The sequence below is a fragment of the Thamnophis elegans genome, chromosome 16 (genome assembly GCF_009769535.1).
Source record: "Thamnophis elegans isolate rThaEle1 chromosome 16, rThaEle1.pri, whole genome shotgun sequence".
Lineage (NCBI taxonomy): Eukaryota > Metazoa > Chordata > Lepidosauria > Squamata > Colubridae > Thamnophis > Thamnophis elegans.
This window is the reverse complement of record NC_045556.1, coordinates 25,797,949-25,825,885: the sequence shown is the minus strand read 5'-3', so window position 1 is coordinate 25,825,885 and position 27,937 is coordinate 25,797,949. Positions and strand designations below refer to the sequence as shown.

The 27,937-nt window shown below is 47.9% G+C and overlaps 1 protein-coding gene across 1 annotated transcript; it reads right to left on the bottom strand.

Moving 5' to 3' along the window:
* Positions 1–485: 485 nt before the first annotated feature.
* On the bottom strand, positions 486–27,186 carry DBH (dopamine beta-hydroxylase). Its single transcript, XM_032233182.1, has 12 exons — positions 25,183–27,186; positions 20,104–20,250; positions 17,384–17,644; positions 15,175–15,351; positions 12,172–12,274; positions 9,163–9,329; positions 7,891–8,034; positions 6,336–6,374; positions 5,095–5,154; positions 4,019–4,146; positions 2,202–2,361; positions 486–608 (listed from the first exon to the last, which is right to left on the bottom strand). Exons 1-12 carry the CDS (start codon positions 25,525–25,527, stop codon positions 486–488), a joined length of 1,854 nt encoding a protein of 617 aa, XP_032089073.1. The 5' UTR covers positions 25,528–27,186.
* Positions 27,187–27,937: the final 751 nt, after the last annotated feature.

Sequence of the window (27,937 nt, the reverse complement as noted above, 5' to 3'; positions counted from 1 at the left end):
AAGAGGGAAGGAGAAGACGGCCAAGGCATCTGCAGGTGCGTGAAGGAATTCCAGGAAGCAGGAACAGAGGGGTGGGGGGCAGGCAAGAGCCACAGGTGGGAATGCCTGAGAACATCCTTCTGGAATGAGGGGAGGAGCACGTGTGCCCATCTGCAGCATCTGAGCTGGAAGAGGCTGGAATTCCCACTCCGTCTTAAGCGCTGCAGGCATCCCCAATGATTTCCAAGGCAGGACAGGCAAAATCCAGTTGACTGCAGATCAGAGCCCTTCCTTGGCTGCTCAGGGAGCACAGCTACTAGAAGGAAGGCTACTGTCCATGGCACCTTAAAATTTTAGAATACAACTGGAAGGCACCTTGGAGGTCTTCTAGTCCAGCCCCCTGGCTCAAGCAGGAGAACCTCCTCTCCTCCCTAAGCAAAGCCTTCCAGATCTGAAGTATCAACACAGCAGAGCTGAGAAGGGACGAGAGAGGCCCAAGGGCAGCCTCACTGAGCCCTTGCTAACTTGAGGCGGGTGGGGGCCAGAGGACTATGGTCTTCACAGTGAGCAGGCGCTGGCGTGGGCAATACTTGGGTGATTTTCGGTAAAGGTTGCTTTTCCCATTCACCCTAGAGAGAAAATGGAGATTTTAAGGGTCTGGAGTCCAAGCTATCAATCACCTACAAAGCCAGGTGACAATATGCCCCACCTTACTTGGAAAAGACAGATAAGCATTGACTTATATAGCTGCAGGGGCAGAAGGACCTCAACCTCACCCCTGGAACCTGGAGAAGCCCTTCCTGTAGTAACCATGAGAGTCCTAGTGGGTCCCACACTTCAGGAGGAGCCAGAGTCCGCTGCATCTGGCAAAAAAGCCAACGCAGTCCTTGGCTGCCTTAACAGAGGGAGGGCATCAAGTTCGTGTGAAGGGGAACGCATCGCTTTATACTGCATTAGTGAGGCCACACTCCGAGGACGATATACAACCAAGTTGAAGGTCTTCCAGTCCTACGTCCTGCTCCGTGGCACGACAAAACCACGCTCAACTAAAGTGCGCCCGATTAAACCGCGTCGCTGACGTCATCAACAGGGCGACAACAGCGAGCGCGGAGAAAGAAGGGCACTTTAAATAGCGCTTTGAAAGCAAGCCGATTCAAGTTAAGGTAAGGGTTAGGTTTAGGATTAAGTTTAGAGTTAGGTTTAGGGTTAGGTTAAGGGTTAGGATATTGGAAGACTGCTATCACGTCACCCCGAGCTTTTCTCTTCGTTAGATTACCACACAGTTCCTTGGTTAGGGAATTGTTTTTTGCCTGATGGTCTGGTATCAATCCCTGCTTCTCTGGTCTACACCACAGAAGTCTACGCTTCTGATGTCATCGAGCCCTTGGTGACTCCTCCAAGATGTTGGCTGTGGAGACAATTGGTTCTGATCTTTTTCTTTCTTAGCTTATTGTCTCTTTTGAAGGGTTTGTTTCTATGTCCATAGGTGGCTGATTTGTTCAAATGCCAAGCTTCCAGGGATTGACTGGGACCTCCAGGCTCCCACCCTTGGTCATGCCTCCTTCTCCGCCAGCCTCCCGCCATTTACAGCCAGTTTTCTTCCACCACTGGCCCTCCCCTAGTCATTCACCCTGGCCAATGGGCCTCCGCCCCGTATCCTTCGACCTGGCTCATTCATGGAGGCACTCTTTGTCCCGGATCTTTGGTTGCGCAGGACAGTTAGCTCCCAGCCAATCGGGTGGCAGGCGGAAACTGGTTCAAGATCACAGGGGCTGTGGGGCTCTGGGAGCAGTGCAGCAGCCAAACGGCAGAGACCTCAGGTGCTTGTTAGGGTAAGGAAGGGGAGGGAGGGAGGGAGATCACATCCTGCCCCCAGCCCCATGGAAGGCAGCAAGAAGCTCATCTCTTAGAGGTCCTAGTGGTTTGGGTCTTAATTTGATCTAGGTACAGGATGTTCATAAGTTTCCAGTGGACATGAACAGAGCCATAGTTCAGCCACAAACAAACAAACCCTCTCTCACACACAGACAGGAACTTCTCCCCCCTCCCTCCCTCCCTCCCTCCCTCCCTCCCTCTCATCAAGAGCCCATAGAAGCCCAATCAAAAGGGATGGGCTTGTATGGGCAAGAGGCCAGATTCAGCCCCAATCCAAGGGATCAGCAGAGCCCTCCAGCCAAGCATGCCCAAGGACGCCTTGAGGTTCCCCAGAGAGTCCTTCCTACCGGAAATCGGACAGCTGAGGATTTATTGCAGTGCATGGAAATTGGAGCAGAGTCATAAAGGGCTCTGAGGACTTCTCTGCTGAACAGGTTCCAAGAGACGGAAGAAAACTGCCTGGTGACTGAGGTGTCTGGGCATGTGCAGATGTCTTCATCGTTGAATCTACCGGAGGAGAGATGCTGTGCATCAGGAACGGGAAAGTGGGGAAGGGGGAAGGGGTCCCAACAACGAGAGCCAAGAATACAGAAGGATTTTACAAAGGCTCTGCAGTTTCAGTCTAGTGGTGTGGGAGAGATAAGGAACACATCTTTCAAAGGACCTGCTTTAGAAAATTCAGTGTAAAAGAAGATGAGGGGGAAGAAGAGGAGGAAAGTAATAATGAAACAATCCCATTTAATGAAAACACAGTAAACTAATCCTACGTTGCATCCTCCTTTGTCCACAGGGAGTTTTCAAGTATAAAGTGGATATAAGAGCCACAGTGGCACAGCGGTTAGAGTGTAGGACTGCAGGCTCCTTCTGCTGACTGCTGGCTGACTGCAATTTGGCAGTTAAATGTCAACAGGCTCCAGGTTGACTCAGCCTCCCGTCCTTCCGAGGTGGGTCAAATGAGGATCCAGATTGTTGGGGGCAAGAGGCTGACTCTGTAAACCACTTAGAGAGGGTTGTAAAGGACTGTAAAACGGCATATAAGTGCTATTGTAAGTAAGTCCATAGTAAATGCCATTGATATTGTTATTCACTATTTTGCACTCAGCTCTGCTTTTAATGGTATTCATATTTGTATAATTACGGATCACATCCTACCACGGTAGTCTTCCAGTTGGGTGGAAAGTTATGACAGCCCCCCCCCAACCCAAGTCCTGGCAAGTGTATGACTGCACAGACACTCCCCCCACCCACACCCTTGCTATCCCACAACTGTGTTTTGAACATTTGACAACTGATTCATATTTATGGATGTTTGCAGCATCCTGCAATCAGGCAACTGTGAATTTTGGCATTTGGGGCTGGTTTCCACAGTGTTTACTTCTAGTGTATGGCAAAAAAATGCCCATTGGGTAAAATGGATTTGTTTAACATTTGCTTAACAACCGTTGCAAAAAAAGTTTACCAAACCAGGCTTAGTCTGTAACTTGCTTAACCACTGCCACAACTTACAACTGTAATTCCGGGCTCAATGACAGTCCCAAGGCCAGGACTGCAGAAGAACGTCACTGAATGTTCACCAAAAAAGACATATTGCTTAAAGAACACCATCGGTTGTGAATCCAACCGGTTCCGATTTTAGAAGCCTTCTGAGAAGAGTCCTGGGATGATGGTGGGCCCTTTCCTCCTGCTTTTCAGCAGGCCCTCTTCCCTCTCTAGGCACCCAAATACGTTTTCTAAAGCCTCGGGGGTGGGGGCAGAGAACCAGCAGCCTTTGCTCCAACGAGCCTCAGGATTCCCTGGTGAGGGAGCTGCCAGGATGAGGAGGGGGCTCCACAGCCTGTATGTAGCCCCCCCTCCTGCTGAGCTGCTCCTTGGGGCAGCCCTCACTCCCTCCTCAGTCCGTAGTCAGAGAGACGTCCCGGCTGCCAACTCACCAAGGCTGATGAAGGCCTGGAAAAGAGCCCCTGGGGGTCTTCTCTGTGCCCAGCCATCTTGCGCTCCTCTCTTGCCCTCTTGTTCACCACAGCAGAGCAGAGCAAGGGCCCCTGGAGAGAGACGTCCCGAGGAATCGCCCTTCTTCCCTTGGCAGCAGAGACCTCATCTTAAAAACATTGCCATCCCCCACCTGGGATGCCCAGCTGCTGCTGCTGTCCCTGCATCGAGTTACCTGTCCAGAAGCTGAAAATAGCGGTGCAGGTATCCCGGGTCGATGGCACTTTTGCACAGCTCCAGCTCCGTCTGGGGGTAGTAATGGACGTAGTTGACACACATCTCTTCCATGATTCCAAATCCTCCCTGCAGAAAAGGGAAGTGAAGCTCCTCAGCATTCCCCCCCCCCCCAGAAAGCCTTCCCAGTCCCTCACCATTTTCCCTCCTCTGCCTCCATTTTGCCTGCTCCACAGTCGGGACTATGGACGCAAATCATTCCTGACTGTTATCCACTGATGCAAATTCCCTCCCTGAGAGCATAATGATTTGTCTCCCTCCCTCCCCCCTTGCAAAGGGGGGGGGCGGCGACATTGCCAACTGGACAACAGAAGCCTACTCCCAATCTCTGGCAGTGCTGCCTTCCTCTTGGCTTGCACGGAAGCTTGAATGCATGGAAGCTGCCAGGCTCCTTCCATGCATTCCCAGCAAAACACCCGAGTTTGGCAGGTGGCAGCAGGCACAGATCCCTTCTGAGGGATCTCTGTGGCCTTGGACCAAAAGGCCTCCCTGCCTTTCGGCAAATTCCAGGGGCCCTTGCTCTGCTCTGCTGTGGTGAACAAGAGGGCAAGAGAGGAGCACAGGGTGGCTGGGCACAGAGAAGACCCCCAGGGGCTCTTTTCCAGGCCTTCATCAGCCTTGGTGAGTTGGCAGCCTTCTTGGGCTGGCCGGGGGGGTCTGGTGATGGGGAGCTCATGCAAAGCCTTTCCTATTATAACGTGTATAAATAAGCTGCTTCAATCGAATAACATTCTAATATGACCGCTCTCACTATCAGGAAATGTCTCATTTCTAGATTGAATTTCTCCTTGTTCAGTTTCCATCCATTCTTCCTTCTCTGACCTTCGGGTGCTTGGAAGCTGAAGGTTAGAAGACTCCCTAATAGGAAGGTCAGTTGGAGAGGTGGGGGCTCCAATGGAGCAGACGGCCATTCTTCTGCAGGTGAACTGAAAGCCTTCCTTCAATTGCTGGTTTCTGACTTGAGTCTTGGGGCAGCATTTCAAAAGTAGCCCAGCCCAAAATTCCAGCCCAACTCACCACTGTCATCTCATTCCTGTCTTCTGTGTTGTACATGCAGGTGGTTCTCAGCACATCGCCCTGCGACAGAAAGCAGGCATGCTACAGCTACAGGAGGACATCTAAGGCAGGGGTCTCCAACCTTGGCAACTTTAACCTTTGCTGGCTGTGGAATTCTGGGAATTGAAGTCCACAAGTCTTAAAGTGTCCCAATTCTGTGCTGCTAGCTATGTGTTGCTACTGCAGCTGCTGCTAATGCCCTTGTGACTCTCCTCCAGGGGTGCCCAGCGGCTGAAGGTTGTCCCAAAGGTACTTTTTTTCAAGAGGCAACTGGACTTTATGTTTTTTTCTTTGAAGACGTTTCACTTCTCATCCAAGAAGCTTCTTCAGCTCTGACCCGATGGTGGTGGGTTTATGTTCTCATAAACGCATGGCTCAACATAGGAGAACAAGCACATCAGGACTAGATTCAGCAGCCCATCTGCATTCAAAAGACAAAGCCCACTCTTTTGAAGGCAGAAAAGTCCACATTTTGGACAGAGAGGACCGCTGGTTTGAAAGAGGGGTCACAGAGGCCATCTCTGTCCAAATTCAACAGCCCTCTCTCCACAGAGGTGAGGGGGGAGCGATACGACACCATCTATCTCCAGTCTAAAACACGGTCCTTTCAGCAGTTCCAAGTAGGCTCCACACCCATTTGCACCATTCAGGTGACCCTAAGGACAGAGACAAACCTCCAGGTGGCCTCAATGACCCCCTAAAAGGATGCAAATGGCCAGCTGTCTGCAAGGATATAAATATCCATAGATATCACCACTATCCATTCCATTCCCCACCATCCAGCCAGAGCTGAAGAAGCTTCTTGGATGAGGAGCAAAACATCTTCAAAGAAAAAAACCACAAAGTCCATTTGCCTTTTGAAAAAAGCACCTCTGGGACAGCTACGTCCTGGATGACTGAGGATCTCCATAGACATCTGTCCTCAAGGGAAGAGCACGGGGGCCGGGGGGGGGAAGCATGGGGAGGGGGCAAAGCTTCCAGCCAGGCATTAGGTGAGCCAGGGAGGAAGACGGGGTACCTGGCTGTTCCTCCTTGGCTGCTCTGGTCTGGCCAACTGCTCTGGCCAACTGTGCTCCCCTGCCCAGGGGGAAAGGGCTGCCTCAGTTCCACAAGGGGAGCTCTGAAAGAGGAGCCCATTCTGGTTCCTAGTTAAGCAATTCTAAGTCTCCCCCCCACCCCAAAGCAGAGCTGCGCTTGCTTACCGGGTAGACGGAGACCTCCTTCTTCAGCATGCGGATCTCCTGGAGAAAGATGTGGGGGGGAGGAAAGGTTGGGAGGGTATCAAAGAAGGGGAGGGCCAGGAATAAGATGCTGCTGCCTTCAAATTCTCAGTGTATTCAGCAGACCGATATCCTGACATAATCCTAAAAGATTCTTAGCATTTGACAAGCACCAACCAAAACAGCTGTTCTCTGGATGCATGGCATTGGACACCCCCCACCCCCCCCCGCCGCCAAGTCCTGTCCCCTCCTCAAAAGCTCTGCTTCCTTGCTTTCTTTCACTGGAGACCAGGGGGATGCCAACAAGAGGCCATTCCATAATGCTGCCCCCCCCCCCCGCAAAAATGCTTCTGGCCACCAGATTGAGGGATGCGTAAGTGCCACCTGGAGCCCTGGCAGAAAGGAGCCATCACAGCCCCCAAACGCAGCTCCAGCTTCAGCCCAAAATCCTCCCAGAGCATCTCCCTCCGAGGTGCACCAGGCCGACTTCCAACGTGGCTCATCTCCCATCCTGAAACCAGAGCGACAGAGGGGCTTTGCTTTGGAGGAAGACCCCAACCCCTCATGGGAGAGCCTGATCCACTCAGCTCTGATCGTGGTGTCTTGGCATCACCAAGACGAGCATGCAGGCCCTGGCACAGGAGGGGCTCTAATGTATCAGGAGCTGCTTGCAAAGTAATAGTACAGCCCTTTCGACTTATCTACCGCTTCACAGTGCTTCCCAGCCCTCTCTAAGCAGTTTACAGAGTCGGCCTCTTGTCCCCAACAATCTGGGTCCTCATTTTACCCACCTCGGAAGGCCGAAAGGCCGAGTCAACCTGGAGCCCGGTGAGACTTGAACTCTGAAATTGCAGACAGCAGAAATAGCCTGCAGGACTGCACTCTGATCAATGCGCCACCGAGGCTCAGCTGCAAAAATGGTCTTTGGCTTTTGATGTTCCTTTTATAATTTTGGTTTATAACAGATATCAATTGGGGGGGGGGGGCTTCACAAGCCTGGCCTGGTTTCCACGGCTGTCCTGATGCAATCTGTTTCTTTCTGCAACTCTCCTTTGCTGCCTGGCTTCCCAGCCTGCTCCCCTCCTGGCCCGCCTTGGCCTCCCCTGTGTCACTTTTTCCCTTCTCAGCTCAGAAGCTGAGCACATGCTCCTCAGAAGACACAGAGCCCTCCCACAGGGTAAGTGGGAAGAAGGAGGAAGTAGATCAGCCCCTCCCGAAAAGCCACAAGGCAGCTCAGCTACTCTGCAGCAGCCCCAGTCGCCCTTCGGCCTTGGCACTGAGAAAAGGCACCATCCTGGGCCAGAGGAAAGAGAGACAGCACCTGTGGGGCAGATTCCCCAGGAGCTCTCTGGACAAAGGCCTGCTCAGAGCCATTGGGGGGGGGGGAGGCTTTTGCCCAGCAGAATGGTTGCTTTTTCTTAGAGGGCGGGGATGGCAATGGCTGCTACTTTGAGGAGGGGGCTGAGTTTCTCTTCTACTTGCAGCAGAGACACATCCGTCACTGAGAGGGAAGACCACAATGCCGTCCCCTGGGTACCTGGAAGTGAGGGCTGTAGTGCCTGTCCCTGTTGACAATTTCCCAGTCTCTCCCTTCGTGGGACAGCGTGGTCACCACGCTTCTCCCAGCCAGGTGGGTGTGGAGCTGAGAAGCAAAGATGTGGATCCCGTCAGGTGGCAAAGCCTGCAGGGAAGAGGAGGAAGATGAGCCCATTCCTTCGCAGGGAGAACACTCCCCTGGGAGGGGATCGGGGGGGGGGAGGACCCTCGGAGGAAGGGGCATTGCAGGTGAAGACTCTGCCTGATGCCAGACCTGGTGGGCCCAGGGTGGGCTGCGGGCAAAGGCACAGCTGCAGCTTCCCAGAGTGCCCTTTAGGGAAAGCGCTAGGTTGCCCGCCGTTTGCTTCTCACCCGCTGAATGCAAGGCAGGATCAGAAATGAAGTTTCAGCTCTGGATCTCTCCCCTCTCCCATTTTTCAGAGGGTCCTAGAAGGCACTGCAGCTGAGGGAACTGATACGTGAAGGGAGCCCTGGACTTTTAGGGTAGCCATAAGCTGAGAAGGGGGCACTCAAATGGGGCTCCTGCCAGGCTCTGCTATGGGAGGGAAGACAGGGGTCCCCCCTCAGGTGTTCCTAGCTCCTCTGCAACTAGACAGGGGGGCTGGGTGGGATGCCACTGCTGCCTTGTGGATGGGAAGGAAGCGACCAGCGTTTCCATGTAAATTGGTCTTTTTAACCAATTGGGGAATTTGGACGTCATTTAGAATCAGACTGACTAAAAAGAATGGCTGGTTGACTGGCCAGCCGGCCAGCCGGCAGGCAGGCAGGCAGGCAGGCAGGCAGGCAGGCAGGAAGGAAGGAAGGAAGGAAGGAAGGAAGGAAGGAAGGAAGGAAGGAAGGAAAAAGAAAGGGGATGGAAGGAATGAAGGAGGTGAGGCAGGCAGGAGGAAGGAAGGAAAGAAGGAAGGAAGGAAGGAAGGAAGGAAAGAAGGAAAAAGAAAGGGGATGGAAGGAATGAAGGAGGTGAGGCAGGCAGGAGGAAGGAAGGAAAGAAGGAAGAAGAAAGGGGATGGAAGGAATGAAGGAGGAAAGGCAGGCAGGAGGATGGAAGGAAGGAAGGAAGGAAGGAAGGAGGGGGGAGGCAGGCAGGAGGAAGGAAAGAAGGAAGGGGATAGTCACTGGAAGTGCTGCAGGCCATGCCCCCCCCCAAGCAGCAACTTCTCCACTTTAAGAGAGAAGAGAAGGGACCCCTCCCACAGCCCAAGATCTGCAAGGTTAGAAAGGCAGCCTAAGAAAACAGCAGAGGCCTTACCAGCTGGGTGCACTTGTCCGAGCAGTAGCCGGTGAGGAAGAAATGGCTTTCGCCAGGGGGAATTGCCATCACGGGCGTGTAGACCAGGCCCAGCTCCATGATCCCTGCATCATACTGTCGGAGGGAGGCCGTGTAATGGAGTCGGATTCCGGAGGAGTCGTGGTGGCCTAGCAAGAAGCAAAGGGGAGGGGGGTGTTGCACAAAGACTGCTGAATAATGGGCACCGCCTTCCTTGCAAGAAGCACCCCAGCGGGGCCCAAGTTAAGTTATGGGCAGAATCCCAAGGGGTCAGCAGGATGGCATGGACAGTCTCTTTGATGTTGCTGAAGACCCCCCTGGAAAGAAGCACTCTACTCATAAAGGATCCCAGCGGTGATGTCAGGCTCCCATTTGCCATCTGCCTCTCATGGTAGCTGGGACTGGGATAGGCTGTCTTGAGAAGAGACCGGGCCTTTCCTCTCCTTGAGTCTCCTGCTCTTCTTGTCTGGGGCCTGGAAATTACAGCAGCCCTTTTGCCCTGGGAGAGTGGGAGGATCTATAATGCCCTTCGGGTCCTGGCAGTGCCTATTGGCTGATCCCATATGCTAAACAATCTGCCTCTCCAGTCCTTTGGCAACTCCACTGCCCCATGGGAGTCCCCCCAGACCTAAGCCCAGCAAGGCCAGCCATGAGTTCCCTGAAGGACACCGAAGGCATTTCTTCAGGAAAGGGACTTCTTCTGTGCCTTCTCTGAAGATGGGATGGCCAGGTGGTCCTCCTGCCAACCTCTGACGTGCTCTGACGACCGGCCAAAGGCTCACCGGACACAACTCTTGCCCAGAAAACAAAGGCTGAATCAGAGTGTTCGTTTGGGTTGAAGGGGAATTGCTTCCCTCCTTGTTTTCAGGGGGTGCCCCCCAGGACAGAGCTATGGGAAGGTAAAAACAGAGGTCTCCTTGAAGCCCAAAAAGCCTCCTTCAAACCATCCCAGGAAGACAAGTACAAGCAGTAGAAAGTAGAGGGAAAGCCCCTTCCCCCCGGGCAGGTTCTGCCCTGAAAGAATCGCCAGGTTCTGCAATGAGACATCCAGCAGTCCTTCCAGGTCAAAGGAGGGAGGCCCTGGGCCTGGTTCCAGGATGGGCTTTTGGCAGGGAGAGCTCCACCAGGACCTCAAGTCCTCCTCATCATTGCTAACCATGGATTAGATTAGATTAGATTAGATTAGATTAACAGAGTTAGAAGGGACCTTGGAGGTCTTCTAGTTCAACCCTCCGCCCAAACAGGAGACCCTACACTATTTCTGACAGATGGCACTCCAGTCTCTTCTTGAAAGCTTCCAGGGACGAAGCTCCCACAACTTCTGTTCCATGGGTTGATTCCTCTCACTGTCAGGAAATTTCTCCTTATTTCCAGGTTGAATCTCTCCTTGGTCAGTTTCCATCCATTCTTCCTTGACTGGCCTTCAGATGCTTTGGAGAATAACTTGACCCCCCCCCCTCCTCTCTGTGGCAGCCCATCAAATATTGGAAGACTGCTATCTTGTCTCCCCTGGTCCTTCTCTTCACTAGACTAGCCATGCCCAGTTCCTGCAACCGTTCATCCTATGTTTGAGCCTCCAGTCCCCTCATCATCCTGGTTGCTCTTGTCTGCACTTTTTCTAGAGTCTCAACATCTTTTTTATAGTGCGGTGAACAAAACTGGATGCAGTGTCCTAGGTGGGATATTACTAAGGCTTTATAAAGACTGGTATTGCTACCCAACTGCCATCCAGTCACCCCTTGCCTGCTTGCCAGAGGTGGGCAATCAGAGGTGGTGAGCGGAAAGTGAGTTCTGATGAGGCCGATGGAAGCTGCCAGATCTGATCAGGAGCAGCAGCTCAGCCTTCGGGAGCCACATTGGTTTCTTCCCTCTTCCATGCAGGAGAGCAGTCCTCTTCTGCCTCCAATCTAAATGGAGAGTTCAGATCACTTGAGCAGCTGCTTCCTGCCCAGATATTCTTTGACCCCAGATTTCCCCAGAAGAGGAAAGGTCATCAACCAGTGGAACCAATGCCCTCGTGATGGCTTAAGGGCAGGGGTGGGGGACAGGCAGCTTTCAGCTGCCCATGAACTGGGGAGGGGGCAGGAATCAGCCGGAAGCTCCCCACCACTAGTCTCAGGAGCAGCAGGCCGTGGGGAGGCCTCATGGCACCCAATAGAGAGGGATGCCATGATCAGGCCAGCAAACCTTGATTTGGGGGGGGGGGAGGTGGGGACTGTCCCCTTCTACCGGCCACATTGCTGGTGGCCATCAGAGTAGCGCTATCTTCCCAGGAGGCCCTGGGGCTGCAGCCAGAGACAGCTGCTGGGCGGCTTCTTCTCCACCTGGCTTGCACTTCAGCGGAGGTGCATCAAGGTGCCGGGGATCTTATGGGTGGAAACGAAGGACTGCAAAGCTTTCATTCGCCAGAACTGCCATACCTCTCAGCCCTAGGTGCGAAATAGCACAGCCCAGAGGCTGCACTTGTCTAAAATTACCCTTCAAGAACAGCAATTGAGTATGGAAATGTGGCCCCTCCCCACTTCCTTTTTTAAACCTCCCAGCTGTCAAAACAAGGCAGTGCAAACAGAGGAAAGCGTGCTGACTGAGTTAGCTGGGATAAGGGGGAGGCTCCTTCCCAGGTCAGCGAAAGACAGCAGGGATGGGGGGAGCTTTCACAGGGGGGAAGGGGGAGCAGGGCCCCCTATGGAGATCTGTAAAGTGACAGGGTGGCCCTTTTTCAGCTCCAAGCTGGTCGGAGGCTGCTTTCCTTCGCTTTGAAGGAGGCAAGGCTGCAAGAAAGGGTCCACTGGCTCAATTCAGGCAAAGCCAGGAGAGACCTTGGCAGGGGAAGAGGCAGCCTGAAAGATGGAGGGTGAGACGGCTGCCTTGTTCCTCCTGAAGAAAGCCCCTTCTCCTCTCCTCCCTCCCTCCCCTCTGTTCTCTCTCTGATCCCCAAAGCCTCAGCATCAGACTCCAGGGGCCAGCCCAGGTCTGCTGGGTCTAACTCACCTTCCAATAGCAGGGGATTGTGGTAGTGGACTTCCAGGCGCAAATATTTGGAGGAGCCGGGACCCCCAAAGGCGAGCCCTGCGTCTTTGGGGTAGTAAAAGGCCTGGAAGGAAGGAAGAGAGATCCTTGGTGGATCTGGCCCACTTCAGCAGCTCAAGCCAATCCTTCTCTGGGGACATCAGACCGAAGGTCCCCCAATATTTCTAGCTCAGCTTTTAACAAAGGGTGAGATAGTTTGCAACAGCACTTTGGGCTTCAACTACTACCCCGTCTTGGTGGGAGGCAAGAAACAATGAAGGACTCCTGGCAGATCTACATGTCCCCCCCGCCCCAGCTTTACCATATCGCTCAGACCTCCCCAAGCCCCCAGAATCCCTTCAAGGGAATCTGGGGAGCCCAGAAGAGGCTGTTTCAGAACAGGGACCCAAAGGAGCCAGCCTTGTTTGGACCGCTCTCCATTGCCCCAAACCCCAAGCCTGGAACAAGCGAGCAAGCAAAGCGATTTTCCAGAGACAAGGTGAGCAAGCAGCCTTGGAGACCCCTGGTGGGAGAGGAAGGTCACGTCTTCTTCATTCAAAATGTTGCTGGAGGCGAAATAGTTAAAAAGGTCAATAGTTAAAAAGGTCAAATATTTAGGAGTTCATATTTCAACCTCAAATGGGAAGTTATATAAGTATAATTATGAACCACTTTGGCATAGTATACAGACAGAGATGAAAAAATGGGGAAAGTTACAGTTATCCTTGCTGGGAAGAATAGCAGCAGTGAAAATGAATATTTTACCTAAATTTTTATTTCTTTTCCAAATGCTACCTATACTTAAAAAGATGTGAACCTGTTAGAATGGCAGAAGGGTATTAATAAATTTGTATGGGCAGGGAAGAAGCCGAGAGTAAAACTAAAAATAATGCAAGATGCGCGTGAGAGGGGAGGTTTGAAATTACCCAATTTAAAACTATACTACGACGCAGTGGCTTTATCTGTAATTAGTGATTGGATTAATTTAACAAATGATAGGATATTTAATATTGAGGGGTGTGATCTGGTATGTGGCTGGCATGCTTACCTGCTTTATATAACAAAAAATTGGACAAGAATTTTAAAAGTCATATTTTAAGGAATGCTTTACTGCGGGTCTGGAAAAAATACCAATACAAATTAAATGATAAGATACCCATGGGGGCAATTCCTAGACATGCAATAGGAAATATGAACATAGTACAAAAACAGGATATAATTACTTACAGACAGCTTCTTACCCTAGAAAGGGGTGTATTACAACTAAAATCCTTGGATGAATTAAAAGAGGAAAAGGTAATACAAACATGGTTCCAGTATGGGACAGCTACAGCCCAGGTGGAAAACAGATCAAAAAATTGGTTTTATGCAAGTCGAGGATAATTTATTTAAACAAATAAGAGATCAAAGCTTAATGCATATAAAGAGACTATACAATGTATTAATACAGATGGACTCCGAAACAGAATTAGTTAAAGACTGTATGATAAAGTGGGCTCAAAATATTGAAGAACCAATAATGTTGGATACATGGGAAAGGATTTGGGTAAGAAATGTAAAATTTACACAAGCCCAAAACTTGAGAGAAAACTTTTATAAGATGTTTTATAGATCGCATTTAGATCCTAAAAAGTTGGCTTCTATGTATCCGAACTTACAACCCAAATGCTGGAGATGTGATTCTCTCGACGCTACATATTTTCATATATGGTGGACTTGCAAGAAGGTTAAGGCATTTTGGATAAAAATATGGTGGATTATGCAAAATGTTCTTTAAAAAAGGACAAAGTTTACTCCTCAGTTATTTTTGTTAGGTATAATTACTGATGGTACAGCTGTAGAGATTAATTTGATTCTGCCCTTAATAACTGCAGCTAGATTGTTGGTGGCGCAATACTGGAAGAAGGAAGATTTGCCTACAATTCAAGAATGGATATTGAAAGTCACAAATTTAGCCGAGATGGCTAAAATATCTGCATATCTTAAGGACCACTCAAACGAGAGATATAAACGAGACTGGAAAAAATGGATCGATTATATACAAAATAAATATGGGACTAAGAAATTCCAGATAGTTTATGATTAAGATTAGGAATGATATAAACTGTTTAAAGTTAGCCTAACAAGGAGGAGCTCAATTTAAAGATGTTATCAATTTTCTATTCTTTTTTTCAAATATATTTTAGACTGTTTTTGTTAAAGATTTATACCGTGTATGGGTTCTGGGAAGTCGGGGGAGGGAAGGCTGGAGGGGGGGTTGGGGTTGAGGGGGGGAGGGTAGGATGTATATTAGGCTTGACAAGGGGTGTTAGATTTTAAAGTAATATGATTGCACATGTATACTGTCTTCTCTTATTTTTTCTTTAAAACTAAGATATGTTAAGTATATTGATATGGAAGCATAAATACCATCAACATAGAATGGAGTTTGCTCAGAAGCTGAAATACACCAAGTGAATGAGAGGAAGAGTGGGAAACAGGAGAGAAGAAAAATAGGAAGAGAGGGATAGGAGTGTAAGGGGGGAAGATGAGGAGGATAAGGAGGAGTGGAATGAAGAGAGAGGAGAAGGTGAAAGGAAGGGGAAGTAGAGTAGAAAAGGATGATGGAGGGAAGAAAGGAGGTAGGAGAGAGGTAGAAGAAAGAGGTGTATGGAGAGCAGAAGGGCTAATAATGGGTTTTTATCTTTCTGAGCGTTGATGGCAAGAGGAACTGATGTAATTACTACTTAATACAATAGGATATTGGCTATGTAATAGTATACATGTGATTATATGTTATGAAAATGGAAAATAAAAAAGTATATTTAAATTAAAAAACAAGGTGTGGGGGGAAAAAAATGTTGCTGGAGGCCAGGATGGCCGATTTGGGGCCAAAAACAGCCTGGACATTTCCTGAAGCATCGTCTGAGGACAGCGGAGCCAGGGGGGCTTCCCACCCAGGTCTTTCTCCCCCCACAGTTCCTGGTTAAGGCCCCTGAGGCTCACCTGCGCACCCATCGCCCAGGCAGCCAAGACGTGCCGACAGAAATTCAGGCGCTGCGGCTTCATCTCGGAGTGGCAGGGGCCGCTGTAGTGGGGGAAGGCTGGGAAGTGGGGGCTGCACTGGAAGACTTCCATGTGATGCACCAGGGCTTCATTGCCACCTGTGACCACCGGCTCATACTGAGGGAGGAAGGGAAGAGGTAGTCACACTCCAAGCCCTGCAAACACTCTTGACAGGAGAAGCAAATCCTCCATTTCATCTCCTTAAAGGCAGACAATTTAGGGTGGATAAAAGTCCCCTCACCAGTGTGAGAAGCCACACTGGAAAGTCCCCATTGGGCTCTTCTGCAAAGAGGAATCTCCTTGATCTCAAAATGAATCAGGTGGAGCATCAGCATTGCTCGCTCATCTGAAAATCCACAAAAATGGAAAATGGCCGTAGGCTGACTGTGATGAGGGGACTGAACCTCCTTCCTCCTGCTGGATACGAAGAAATAGCACAGTCAGCTTAGTTAGCCCTCTCTTCTGGGTTCACACAACATGCTAGCTAGATTCTCAGAAATCCCCGTGAGAACTAAACCCAGGCCAAGGCCTTCGCTCCAATGATGCCAAACTAAAGAGGCCCAGTTCACGCAGCATGCGGGGGCACCGCTGAGTCCCAGCCGTGGGAAATGTTTTTCCCGCCAGAGGCAGGACACCCCTCTCCCCCTTCCTCTTCCTGCCCCCAAGAGGCAGAAGGAATAGTTGGACAAGGCGGGATCCACTTTTCCTTCCTTTGCACAATGCGGAAGAACGTTGGAACTAAGGCTAAAAATATGATGACGAAAAAGGAGGAGAAGAGACTGGGCTGCCATCTTTCAGAAATGGTGTAGGGTCTCCTGCTTGGGTGGGGGGTTGGACTACAAGGTCCCTTCCAACTCTGTTAATCTGTAACTTGTAATGATGATGTTTTACCGTGATGGAAGAAGTACTTCAACCACTGCATTTGAAATGGACTCTGCAAAGCTTCCATCTAATCTAACCATTGGAAGAGACCTTTGCTGAAAGCTGGAAAAGGGGGAAACAATATAATCACCATATTTTTTGGATTTTTTTCAATCTTGACTGAGTAGGATGCTGGCTGCATAGATGGGGCCACTGGGGATGGTTGCAATCCTTGTGTGGAAAGTTAGCATCCACCCCTCTTAGAAGAATGAAATATTTTACAATATATTTAAAAAGGCAGAATATTATATTTCCCCTGAAGGAGAAACATGTTTCTAAAGACAGAAACTCAGAGCCACAGTTCCCTGCTCCCAAGCAGATACTAAGCCGAGGCCAATTTTTAGAAATGCAGTTTTGGTCATCCATTCAAGACAGGATATTTTGAACAAAGGCAAAACGGTAGGATCAGGCCTCACTCAAGATCCAAACCAGGACAAAGACATTAAGACACAATAGGAATGGCCCAACACTCTTTCGAGACACAAGCCTCCTCATTATATCATCTCAGAGAGTCCAGGCTTCAATCAAACTTAATTCAGACAACCTAAAAAGTTAGCTATCACCCCTGCTGACGCCCCACGAGAGTCTGACAACCACTAGAACAGTGTTTTTCAACCTTGTCAACTTGAAGATGTCTGGACTTCAACTCCCAGAATTCCCCAGCCAGCGAATGCTGGCTGGGGAATTCTGGGAGTTGAAGTCCAGACATCTTCAAGTTGACAAGGTTGAAAAACACTGCACTAGAAGACATGTTCTTGCACAGGAACAGGAAGCTCAAGCTTTATGCCCAAGAGAGGGTATAAATAACCCTCACTCTCAACAATTGTGTTCAGCTGTCCAGGACTTCAAACCATGTGGTCCTGTCCATCAATAAACCCTTAAAATTATTCTGTTATATTATTGTTATTGTTGTTAGTACACGTGTTAATATTTCTTTTTGTTCTTTCTCTGTTTCTTTGTAAATGATATACCCTGACAATAAAATGTATTCAAAATGTTTATGGAACAAACAAACAAACCATCTTTCCAAGCAGGCTCCATGTTTTCAGTGTCTTTCTCCTCACTTGGAACGGAACCAGATGGATATTTCTTCCAACACTTGTTAGTGGCTATCTTGCACAAGATGGCCATGATTCAGAAAGAATTGGACCCCTGCAAAGCACCTTGGAGGACTTGAACCTGAATCTGTGAGGGAGAAAGAAAAGGGGGAGGCAGGGTTTCTACTCACCATGACAATATGATGCTTTTCAAAGCCATCCGGAAGTTTGATCATGTAACACCAGTATGTGGTCTCCTGGTGGGGAATGGTCACGTCTGGGACTCGGATCTCCATGGTCTTCAGGTCCCCAGGCAGTGGGGGAACTTGGATCTTGGGCTTTAGAAGTTGCACCCGCTGCAGTCCCTTCCGGAGCAGAGCAGAAATATTGATGGCTTCGAGAGACGGAGCTGGTTTCTCCAAAATGCCGTAAATGAGATGCACAGTTCCATCCTGGAAGGGAAGACATCAAGCACTCTCTCTGAGCCACCAAGGATAAAGCTGGGCAGCCCGATTTAGGTGGACTCGCTTGCTGGCTGGAAGAAGCTCAGAAAGAAAACAGTGGCCACTGAAAAGGCTTCCTTGGGTTGGAGAATGATCAGAGCCCCAAGGCTGGCTGAAGGGCTAATTTAAACAGGGAGCAGCATCCTCTGTAAGAGATGCCATCATGGAAATGAGCACAGCACTGAAAAGAATTCCCAGCAGAGTCTAACCACCTTAAGACTGCATCATAAAACAGGGAATGCCAGATAATAATTGCCAATTAAGCCTCAGTGCAATCCAGCGGCCTGTGTTTTGGCCACTGAGCTCCATAAGGACGAATCTCTTGAACACAAGATTTCAATGACTATTCTAAATGTACGTTTGCCGTAGAATATCCTTACATTTGAGTCCAACAGTTTCTCTTAACTGAAATTAAAAATACTGAAGCCACACGAGCACATAGAAATTCCAACAAATTGTAAACGTTCAGCAATGTTTTTTTTTTAAAGAAAACTAGCAGCATTGCTCTTCAGATTTTTCTAAAATTTTAGGTCAGCTGGCCTTGCGATCCATTTCTGCAGCTTAGCTTGTTTGGCCTCAGCTTGTTTGGTCTCAAAGGGGGTTGGCTCCCATCACAGTCTAAATCTAGAAAGGCCCCTTTGGGGCTTTGATGGCATAATGCGGGCTTGCTTATATATTTAATTATTTAATATTTCTTATTTTTACAATAGGTATAACTTACTCAGTCCATAAGGGTGAATAAAATGATCCACTCTCACTAAATACATTCTGTCATGCCCCCATCAGAGTCTGAATCTGAGATGGGGCTCTGATGGCTGTGGAGGAAGCTGGGGAAGGGAAAAGTCAGGCTGGGCAGAGCAGGGAAGAGGTAGAACAAGAAGAGGGGGTTCTGATGAAGACGAAGACCTTCCTCATCCTAGGGCACGCAGGGAAGAATGCAAAAGAGAGCAACAACGGTTGTGTGGTTTACGAGGAAGGAAAGGGCCCTGATTCCCTTCCCAAGGCACACCTGGGGATGGAGTTTAAAGGAGAGGCAGTTGGGAGGGGCGTTTGTCAGGAACAATTTCATTCATTTCATTTTTTCATTTCATTTTCATTTTACTTTATTTGTATGCCGCCCTTTTCCCTGAAAGGGACTCAGGGCGGCTCACAATTCAAGGGAGGGGGAAAAACAGACAAAATTACAAAACATAAAGACCATACACAGTTAAAAAGCACAGCAATCATACACTGAGTTCATCTAGTGTTGAGAGTTGTGGCCTGCATTTCTGGCATTCTTCCTGACTGTTTGAATTTATTGCTGTGCTTCTGTGTGCTTATCTTGCCTTGTTGGGATTATTCACTTCTTGAACTCATTACTTGCCCTGCTGGGGTGATTGATTGCAGTCATTCTGCTTACAGCATTTGGACTGGAGTATCTGCAAACAGAGGCTGCTGCAGGCTTGTGAGAGAGTTTTTCTCCAGGCCGGAGAGTAACGAGACATTGGGTCAAAGCTGGAGCCAATAAAGAGACTCACATTCTTTGTGCCAAGCCCCAGGTCACCACACATATCCATCAAAAAGCAGTTCATCAAAGGCATCATTCACTCAATCTGGGCTGCTTTGCTCTACCAATATTCCTCATTTAGCAACTGACTCATTCAGTGACCCTTCACTAAATGGTGATGAAGAAGTAACTGTGCAACCAGTTTTCACATTTGAGATCTGGAAGTCTGTATAGTAAAAGAAAGCTGAAGTAAGGTCATAAACACAGTTGTGGTTTCGCTTAGCAACTTCTTTGCTTCTGAGAATTGTGGTTGCTAAACAAAGACTACCTGTTTTGTGAAATACCCCCAGAGCTGGGGCCATCCATATTTGTAGGTGAGGGAGTTATTCCTTACTATTAAAATAGTCTATTCCCTCTCCAAGCCCTGACAAAACTGTGAGGAGGAAAACTTGTCACAGGCCCTCTCTAAAATATTTGAGCAAGTTAGCATGAACGATGCCACAAAATTCAGGATTGCAGCATTATTTCTCTCTGTGTTCTTTACTTTCTCTCTTCTGGCATTGCGGGCCAGTTAATATTATGAGATTTGGGCTGCTTTCAACTGCCATGAGCCCTGTTAGATGGAAGTGAAGGGTCAACAGCCTGGAAGGTCAACATACAAGAGAGACTGACGAAGCCATTCAGGCAGGGAAAACCAAAGAACTGTTTTCTTAAAAAAAAAAAAAAAAGGAGAATGGAGATTTAAAAGTTCAGCAATTCAGACTTGAGGTTTTGATTTCCATTTTCAAAACATAAAATTAGATTGTTCAAAACAAAGCATTTTCAGGATATTCTGCCTCCTTCCCTGCATTTTTCTCTTCAGATTTGGGACAGTTCTTTTTCAAAATTGCTTTCTGAAGCAGAAGGTGACTAAAAGTTCTACCTCAATCAGATAATCCTTTGGATCACAGGTGGCAAAGGGCCTCTTGAAGAGGAGGGAGAGCCCACCGCCAATTCTCTGTGCCGTCAGAAGATGGTAGTTCTGCTGGGCGTCCATGTGCAGCTGTGTGCCTTGGTCACTCCAGGCATCCTACAGGTGAAGCAACAAGAAGGTTCGTATTTCAGAGGGCAGAGATCAAGAGGGCATTGCGGGCCAGTTAAGCATCAGGTCTGGGATTTGCACTTTAACTAAAGAAATCTTGGAGTCCCCTTGTTAAATTTTCAAAATTAAGACTATAAGTAACAATGAACTTGCAAAATTGGAATATGGATACTCTGAATTTTTGTGAGTCCCTAAACTGTAGCTTCTTTAGCCCATAATGAATTCAGGGCTAAAGTAGGTTCCACCTAATCTACTTAGTTTGGAATCGCCTCATTACTTTTTTTGGATTTAACAACATGAAACAACATGAGAGAAAAAAGCTCTGGAGGTGTCTCTATACACATAAGGAATTTATAGATTTCATGAAGAATACCAATTCAAGGCCATGCCTGTCAGGCATGCCTCCTTCTATATCCAAGAAAGAAAAACCTCAACTCCATTTGAATAGAGATGAATTGAAAGTAGTGAAAAGGAAAGCAAGATCTGAGCCAAAAAGGTGCAAACATGTACATATCAAACATTTACCCAGCACCCTCCCCCCAATTCCCCAACCCAGTGTCCAATCTGCAACTCCCTAAGGTGTCATGTGGGGTACATCTTCAAAAAAGCCTCATCAAGTTGGTATGCGAGACGGTTGGCCTTGACCAAGTCCAAACACAGGCCACCAGCATGCATAGAAGATGGTGAGAACAAAACTCCCTTTTTCATACTCCTCCAGCACCAGTAATTCCCCCTCCCAAATATCTCAAGCCCTCTCCTTCCCCATTTCTATGGCAGCCGATAGCAAGCAAGGAGAGTAGAGGCTGACAAAGAAATACCTCAGCTGAGCTTCTAGCACCAGGACTGGCTGGGGCTGGACCCAGATTCGCCTGACATTTCTTTTTAAGAAGAAACTAGACAGCCACTTATCTGAAATGGTATATAGGTTCTCCTGCTTGAGCAGGTGGCTGGACTAGAAGATCTCCAAGGTCCCTTCCAGCTTCTATTCTATTCTATTCTATTCCCATTCTCATTCCTATTCCATTCTATTTCTATTCTATTCTATTCTTCTTGGGCTGTGGAGCTAACTAAAATCCCATGGAGATTTTCCTTGTAAGCACCAAGTTAGAAGCAACAAGAGAACTATCTCCTCAACGTCCGAATGGGGAGACCATCCAGGATTTTACAGCTTGAGTCATTATTCTGTTTTTCTGCAAGAATCCTGAAGCATTTCTTTGCAGTCATCAAGCTGGGCCTGAGGCTAAAGCCAAACAAGGCAGGTTGATCTGGAATCTGTGCTGAGATCAGCTCCATCAGGATATTTATGGGGTGGGACAATTCATCCAGGAGAGTCAGGGATAAGGGAGGGACGTAAAAAGACCAGCAACCACCTCAGTTGCACGACCAGAGCTCAGAAATGGTCAAACAGTCTCTGAGCATCCCTGCTTGCAATCTGGAACTTCTACGGGCCTCATGAAATAAGATGAAAGTCTCCAAGATGGAAATATGCCTCGGCCACTGCTGGTGTGAATCACCTGCCAGCTTTACCCCTCCATCTCTTTCTTGCTAATGACCGCTGTTACTCAGAAAGAGACCCAAGGAGGCTCAGTGCTGGGAGAGGTGAGGGAGCAAAAGGTCAGAGATGCTTCTGCAAAAACTCTGCTTGGGACTCATCTGGGTAAGACCCACATTGGTGTGGGTTACTCTTCACATAAAGAGGCTTTAGGCCTCGGTGGAAGGCATCTTCTTTTAGAAAAATTTCATACCTCAGTATTTGATTTTCCTGGAGTAAATGTGCTCTTTTTCTTTTAAGCGACTCTGTTTCTGAAGCATACTTTAGCAGAAATCACCAGCAGCCTCATTGATCAGACCCCTTAGTTGGCATCTCAGCTCTAAGCCTCCTTGTTGTGACGCTCATCTACCAAAGATTTTACACTCAATGGCTTCACTAGGTTTAACAGATTAATAGACTTGGAAGGGACCTTGCAGGTCATCTAGTCCAACCCCCTTCCCAAGCAGACCCTACACCATTTCTGACAGATGGCAGTCCAGTCTCTTCTTGAAGGCTCCCAGTGATGAAGCTCCCACAACTTCTGTTCCATAGGTTGATTGTTCTCACTGTGAAAAAAATTCTCCTTATTTCTAGGTTGAATATCTCCTTGTTCAGTTTCCATCCATTGTTCCTTGTTTAGCCTTTGGAGAATACCTTGACCTCCCCCCCCGTCTGTGGCAGCCCCTCAAATATTGGAAGACTGCTATCTTGTCTCCCCTGGTCCTTCTCTTTACTAGACTAGGCATACTTACGGTAGTTCCCACAACCATTCATCCTGTGTTTCATCCTCCAGTCATCTGGTTGCTCTTCTCTGCACTCTTTCTAGAGTCTCAACCTCTTTTTTATAGTGTGGTGACTAAAACTGGATGCAGTATTCTAGGTGTGGTCTTACTAAGGCTTTACAAAGTGGTGTTAGTACCTCACTTGATTTTGATTATATCTCTCTGTTAATGCAGTTTAGGATGTGTTGGCTTTTTTGGCTGCCCCTGCACACTGCTGATTCATATTCAGCTGGTTGTCCACTAAGACTCCAAGATCTCTCTCACAGTCTCTACTATTAAGCCTGGTTTCACCATCTTTTTGTGTACTTTTGGTTCTTCTTGCCCAAGTACAAGACTTTACTTGTCTCTACATTGAATTTCATTTTGTCCCACTACCTCTCACAGACCCCAGGCTTTAAGTTAAGGGAAGCCATTGAGTGGGCTTGTGTTACCACAAGTGTGTGTGTGTGTGTGTGTACTATGGTCTTTGAACCTGACATTTCTCCAGCCCATCTTTTGAATTTGTTCCGGGTGGGGACTTTTGCTGCCTTGTAATCCTTCTGATGGTGTCCCACCCTCCTAATCTTTGGATATTGTCACTGGCAAGAATGTAGCCTTGTTGACCTGCATGGCTGGTCAGAAAAGTCCCTTTCAGTGGGGCAATTGGGCCTCATCTTTGCCAGGGAAGCACCCAGGCTCACAGGTGCAATTACCCCTGGGCATCTTATATTCTGGGGTAGAGGTTCCCTGTTGTAATATGGTTCCTTGTGTAGGTGTGTGTCCTCCATGGCCTAGTTCATACTAGAGCCTGCAGAGTCACGCTGAATCACACAGGAGAAAACAAACTCCTAGAAAGCCATAACAACCTGATAGTGAATAACATAACATTCTGAGATGTGTTCTACCATTGACGTCCAGGATTTGACCATATATAGAGAGAACTTTCCTGAAGCAGTAGATTAGAAATTGTACTTTTACAGGCTGTTTTTTAATCACATGCTATTGCTCCTCCTGCCTTTGTCCTATCTCAATAAAAGGGGCTACCAGACCCCCAATCTGGGTCGCTCCATCCCGAGAAAATTTGTCTCCTGTCTTTTCTCAACATTGGCTTCATGGGCGAACAGCGGAAACTTCACAGTTCCCCGCGGAAGGAGGGACAATTCATGTTAAAAGATAAAACCCCAAGAATCTGTTTTCAGTTATGGTTTAAAAAATAAAATAAAAATTAGCTAAACCAAGCATAAAATAATGATGAATGTTAATTTCAAGTACATTCAGTGCAGTTTTAATATTAGCTTGTTCAAACACAGACTGTTCCTTGGCTCATACCTTAAAAATAGCAGACTTAGAATCAGAATCCTAGGGCTGGAAGGAACCTTGAACTCCCTGCCCAAGATAGAAATCTTGAGAGCATCCAAGGCAAATGGCTGCCTAATCTTTTCTTGAAAACCTCCAGTGATGGGGCACCACACAGCTGCAGAGGCAAGCTGTTCCATTGATTAACTGTTTTCACTGTCAGGAAATTTCTCCTTACTTCTAGCTTGGACCTCTCTTAACAAGCTTCCATCCAGTGCTTCTTGTCCGATCCGGGATGAAGCGGCAGAAACCCACTTCTGTTGTTGCCCCCGATCCTCCTTTTCACTATACTAGATAGACCAATTCCTACAATTGTTTTTCACATTACATCACCAATCACCTTTGTTGTTCTCCTCTGCACTCTTTCCAGAGCCTCAACATCTTTTTTGTATTGTAGCAACCAGAACTGGATGCAGGATTCCAAGTTTGGCTTTACAAGTATACTATAGACCTTTGCTCTGTTGATGCAGTCCAGAACAGCATTGGCTTTTTTGGCAGCTGCAGCACACTGCTGTCCCATGCTCAAATGGTTGTCCACTAAGACTCTTAGATCTGTCTCAAAGTTACTACAGCTTTAACAGATTAACAAATTGGAAGGGACCTTGTAAGTCATCTAGTCCAACCCCCCACTCAAGCAGAAGACCCTGTACCATTACTGAAAGATGGCAGTCCAGTCTCTTCTTGAAAGTGCCCAATGATGAAGCTCCCACAACCTCCGAAGGCAACTTCTGTTCGATTGGTTGTTCTCACTGTCAGAAAATTTCTCCTTATTTCTAAGTTTAATCTCTCCTTGATCAGTTTCCATCCATTATTCAAGTGCCTTGGAAAATAGCTGAGCCAGGTATCACCGATTCTATTTCATGCATTTGGTTTTTCCTGCCCAAGTCCTGACCTTACTTTTCATATCACTGGAGAGGGCCTTTTCTCTTGTCTGTCAAGGTCCTTCTGAATCATGAGTATCTTCCAAAATGTTGGATATTCCCTCCAGTTTTGTGTCATCTGCAAATTTGAGTTCCCTGTCTATTCCCTCATCAAGAGCTAGACCTTCTCAAAGCCTGTTTCGTGGTCTGGTCCTCCCCCAGGTTCACCCACTCAGTGACCAATGAAGGAATTAACCCCAGAGATATAGAAGCAAGGCTTCCTCTTCCTTGGACATGCTCCTTGGAATTAAAAAACTATGTCGTGTCAGTATCAACAGAGATCCCAATAGAGGAAGGAGACCCCCAGCCCAGGTCTAAGTTTGGCATAGGAACTGCTTCCCTGCTTACCCACCGCAAAATAGAACTGGACCCCATCGCTCCATAGGACAGCCAGATCTGCCTCCTGAAAGCCACCACGGTCTGACATGCCAAAGAGAAAGCCATATTTCAGCTCCTTGGCCACAATCCGGAAATGCACCTCCTCCAGGTGGTAGCTGATGTTCCAGGAGAGCTCCAGGAGGCCCTGAGGGTCCAGGGGCACCTTGTATGGGAAGTTCTCTCTTCGCTCTGTGCCTTGGAGGGCCACCACCAAAAGAACCAAGAAGACAGCGAGCAGGGAGAAGTACAGGGATGCTGCTTCCCGGACCTTGAGCACCAGGCAGGCATCTCCCTTCGGCCGCCTCCCAGAGCTTGGCATTCTGGCCAGCAAGAATCACGGGGCCCTCAGCTCTTCCCATTTATAAAGAGACCCTCCTAGCAATTGGATCGGTAATTCCCCTTAATTACATTTGGTGGGTGGAAAATCGGATTGGGCCACTGAACAGACCTGCCTGTGTCCTCATGCCCCTGGGCCCGGGTGCTTGTCGCGTTCTGCTTCTCTCTAATTGTCTTTAATTGTTTGTGGACATCATCAATGAGAATTTAAGTGGACTGGATAGGGTTTTTTTCTTTTTTAATGTCCTTTTAATGCTTTTTGAAAAGCTGGCCTGGAAGTTGATTTGTCTCCCAATCCTGTGTGTGCTTTGTCTCTCTTTCTCTGCTGTTCTCTTCCATCCTCCAAAATGGAGTCAGAAATGAGACGTTGTGGGAACTGCTGAGTGGCCAGAAAGTCTCACCCTGGTGTACCAACAGCCAAAGGAGGCTGGGATTTCTCCCCAAAGGCCACTCCATAATTGCAGAGAGCTGCCCTTACTCTAAGCCCTAATGCCCCAGAATTTGCAATTGCTCCTTGTAGAAAGTCAAGACACACCCACCCCTCCTAAAGAATGAAATATTTGAGGAATATTAAAAAGGCAGGATAGAATATTTCCTTTAAAGGAGGATTGGGGGAAAATATCAAGGGAGGCAGGAGCCAGCCCCAGTCTCCCTGCCCCAAGCAGAAACGGAGAAGGCCAGCTTTTAGAAATGCAGATTTGGTAATCCATTCAGAAAGACTGGGTCAGATAGAAACTTCAGATAAGCAACAAGCCAAAGATTGACAAGATTAGCTCAGACAAACACCTAGGATTTGCATTTCCTCTTTTGCTTATAGAACCAACCATGATCCCTACATAAAGATCCAGAAGGTATAAAATCCACCCGCTCTCAACTCTATTTTGTCAGCTGACTCAGAACTGTACACTGTGTGTGTTGGTTCTGTTCACCAATAAACAGAATCTTTCTTTCCAACCAGCCTCCATTTTATTCCCAGCTTGGAACTGGATTTTTTTTCTTCCAACGCCCTCTCTACTACAGGCGGGCATGAAGGGCAGCAGGTGCAAAACTCTGTTGTGTCCATGAAGAAGCAAATTTCTCACTGTCTTCAACATTCAATTCCTTCAGCTCTTGAGCTTGCACGATATGCTTATTGCACATCTGGAATACATGCATCTGGAGGGAGAATCCGCCAGGAGACAAGGTGAGTGCCTAGGCCAGAGTTCAAAGGAGAACTTACAGCTTCATCACTTCAACTACATGAAAAGGGGTGTAGTAGCTGGATGCATTCATTTCTGGCTGAGGCAGACTAAAAGCTAGATCTTCTCTTGGTGGCCACCCGGCTCTGGGCATCTCTCCCTTCTGACTCTTGGAAGATGGCTCAGCCTGTAACATCTGGAGTGCCATTTGAGCACCATCAGCATTGATAAAACTACCATTAGTAAATTGCAAAAGACAGCTTGGCTTGGAAGAGCTCACATCCTGCAGTAATACCTTTGATACGATTGCACAACAACATCTGCTTCTCCCAAATCCTTGGGCAGGACTTGATAGGTGGAAAAAAATGCCAAATCCAGTCTAAACATCTGACTTACAATGTGTGAGCATCATCATCCAATCCGGCTCTTAGCTTTCTTAATTTGGTTCTTAATAATATTTTAACTGTTTTATTTTAATTGGTTTAATATTTTAATATTTTTACTTGTTTTATAACCTATAAGCCACCTGGAGTCACCTTGTAGGGGAGATGAGTGGCATAAAACTCAATCAATCAATCAATCAATCAAACAAACGAACAAATAAATGGCATTTTCTTTTATAGAGTGTTTTATATAGTCTTACCTACTGAAACAGGAACTTTGCAAGTGGCCTGGAATCTTCACTTATGATTGATCAGGAGCCCAAGTAAGTCAGCCAAATAAGTCCAAATAATGCTCTCAACTGTAGTAATGCCCTGTAGGAGGTGTTCCATCATACTTTGAAATAGTCCTGGTGCCATGCTGACCACAAATTGGAACTGGCAGCATTTAAATGCTCCCCTGTGTGTTACAATGGTTTGCGCCTCTGTGGTGGCATCGTCCATTGGCAGTTGCTGATACACTTGGGCTAAATCAAGTTTTGCAAAAGTCTTGCCCTTTCTCAATGACTGTAATAAATGTTGTATGACTGGTACAGGGGAGGCCAGCAATGGCAAATCTTTTTAGCTCGCGTGCCATAAGTGGGGGGAGCAAGGGGGGGTGGGTCATGTGCGGGCGTGCTGCACCCATAATGCAATGCATGACACCCCCCCCCCTCAGTGTGCATGGGTGCACTACAGACACGACCACCCATTTTTTGCTTTTTTTGAAAACAGCCTCCCCCGCCCCCCTGAAGCCCTCTGGAGGCTTCAGGGACCTTCAGAAGGATTCCCTGAA

What these genes read in the sequence shown, in the direction of transcription:
- DBH (XM_032233182.1), bottom strand. Translation starts at nt 25,527, where the DNA reads ATGCCAAGCTCTGGGAGGCGGCCGAAGGGAGATGCCTGCCTGGTGCTC. An exon ending in CAAAGGATTATCTGATTGAG is followed by an intron (nt 17,645 to 20,103) that starts GTAGAACTTTTA and finishes CTTCCCTTCCAG; the next exon opens with GATGGAACTGTGCATCTCAT. An exon ending in ACTACAGCCCTCACTTCCAG is followed by an intron (nt 6,375 to 7,890) that starts GTACCCAGGGGA and finishes ATCTTTCTCCAG; the next exon opens with GAGATCCGCATGCTGAAGAA.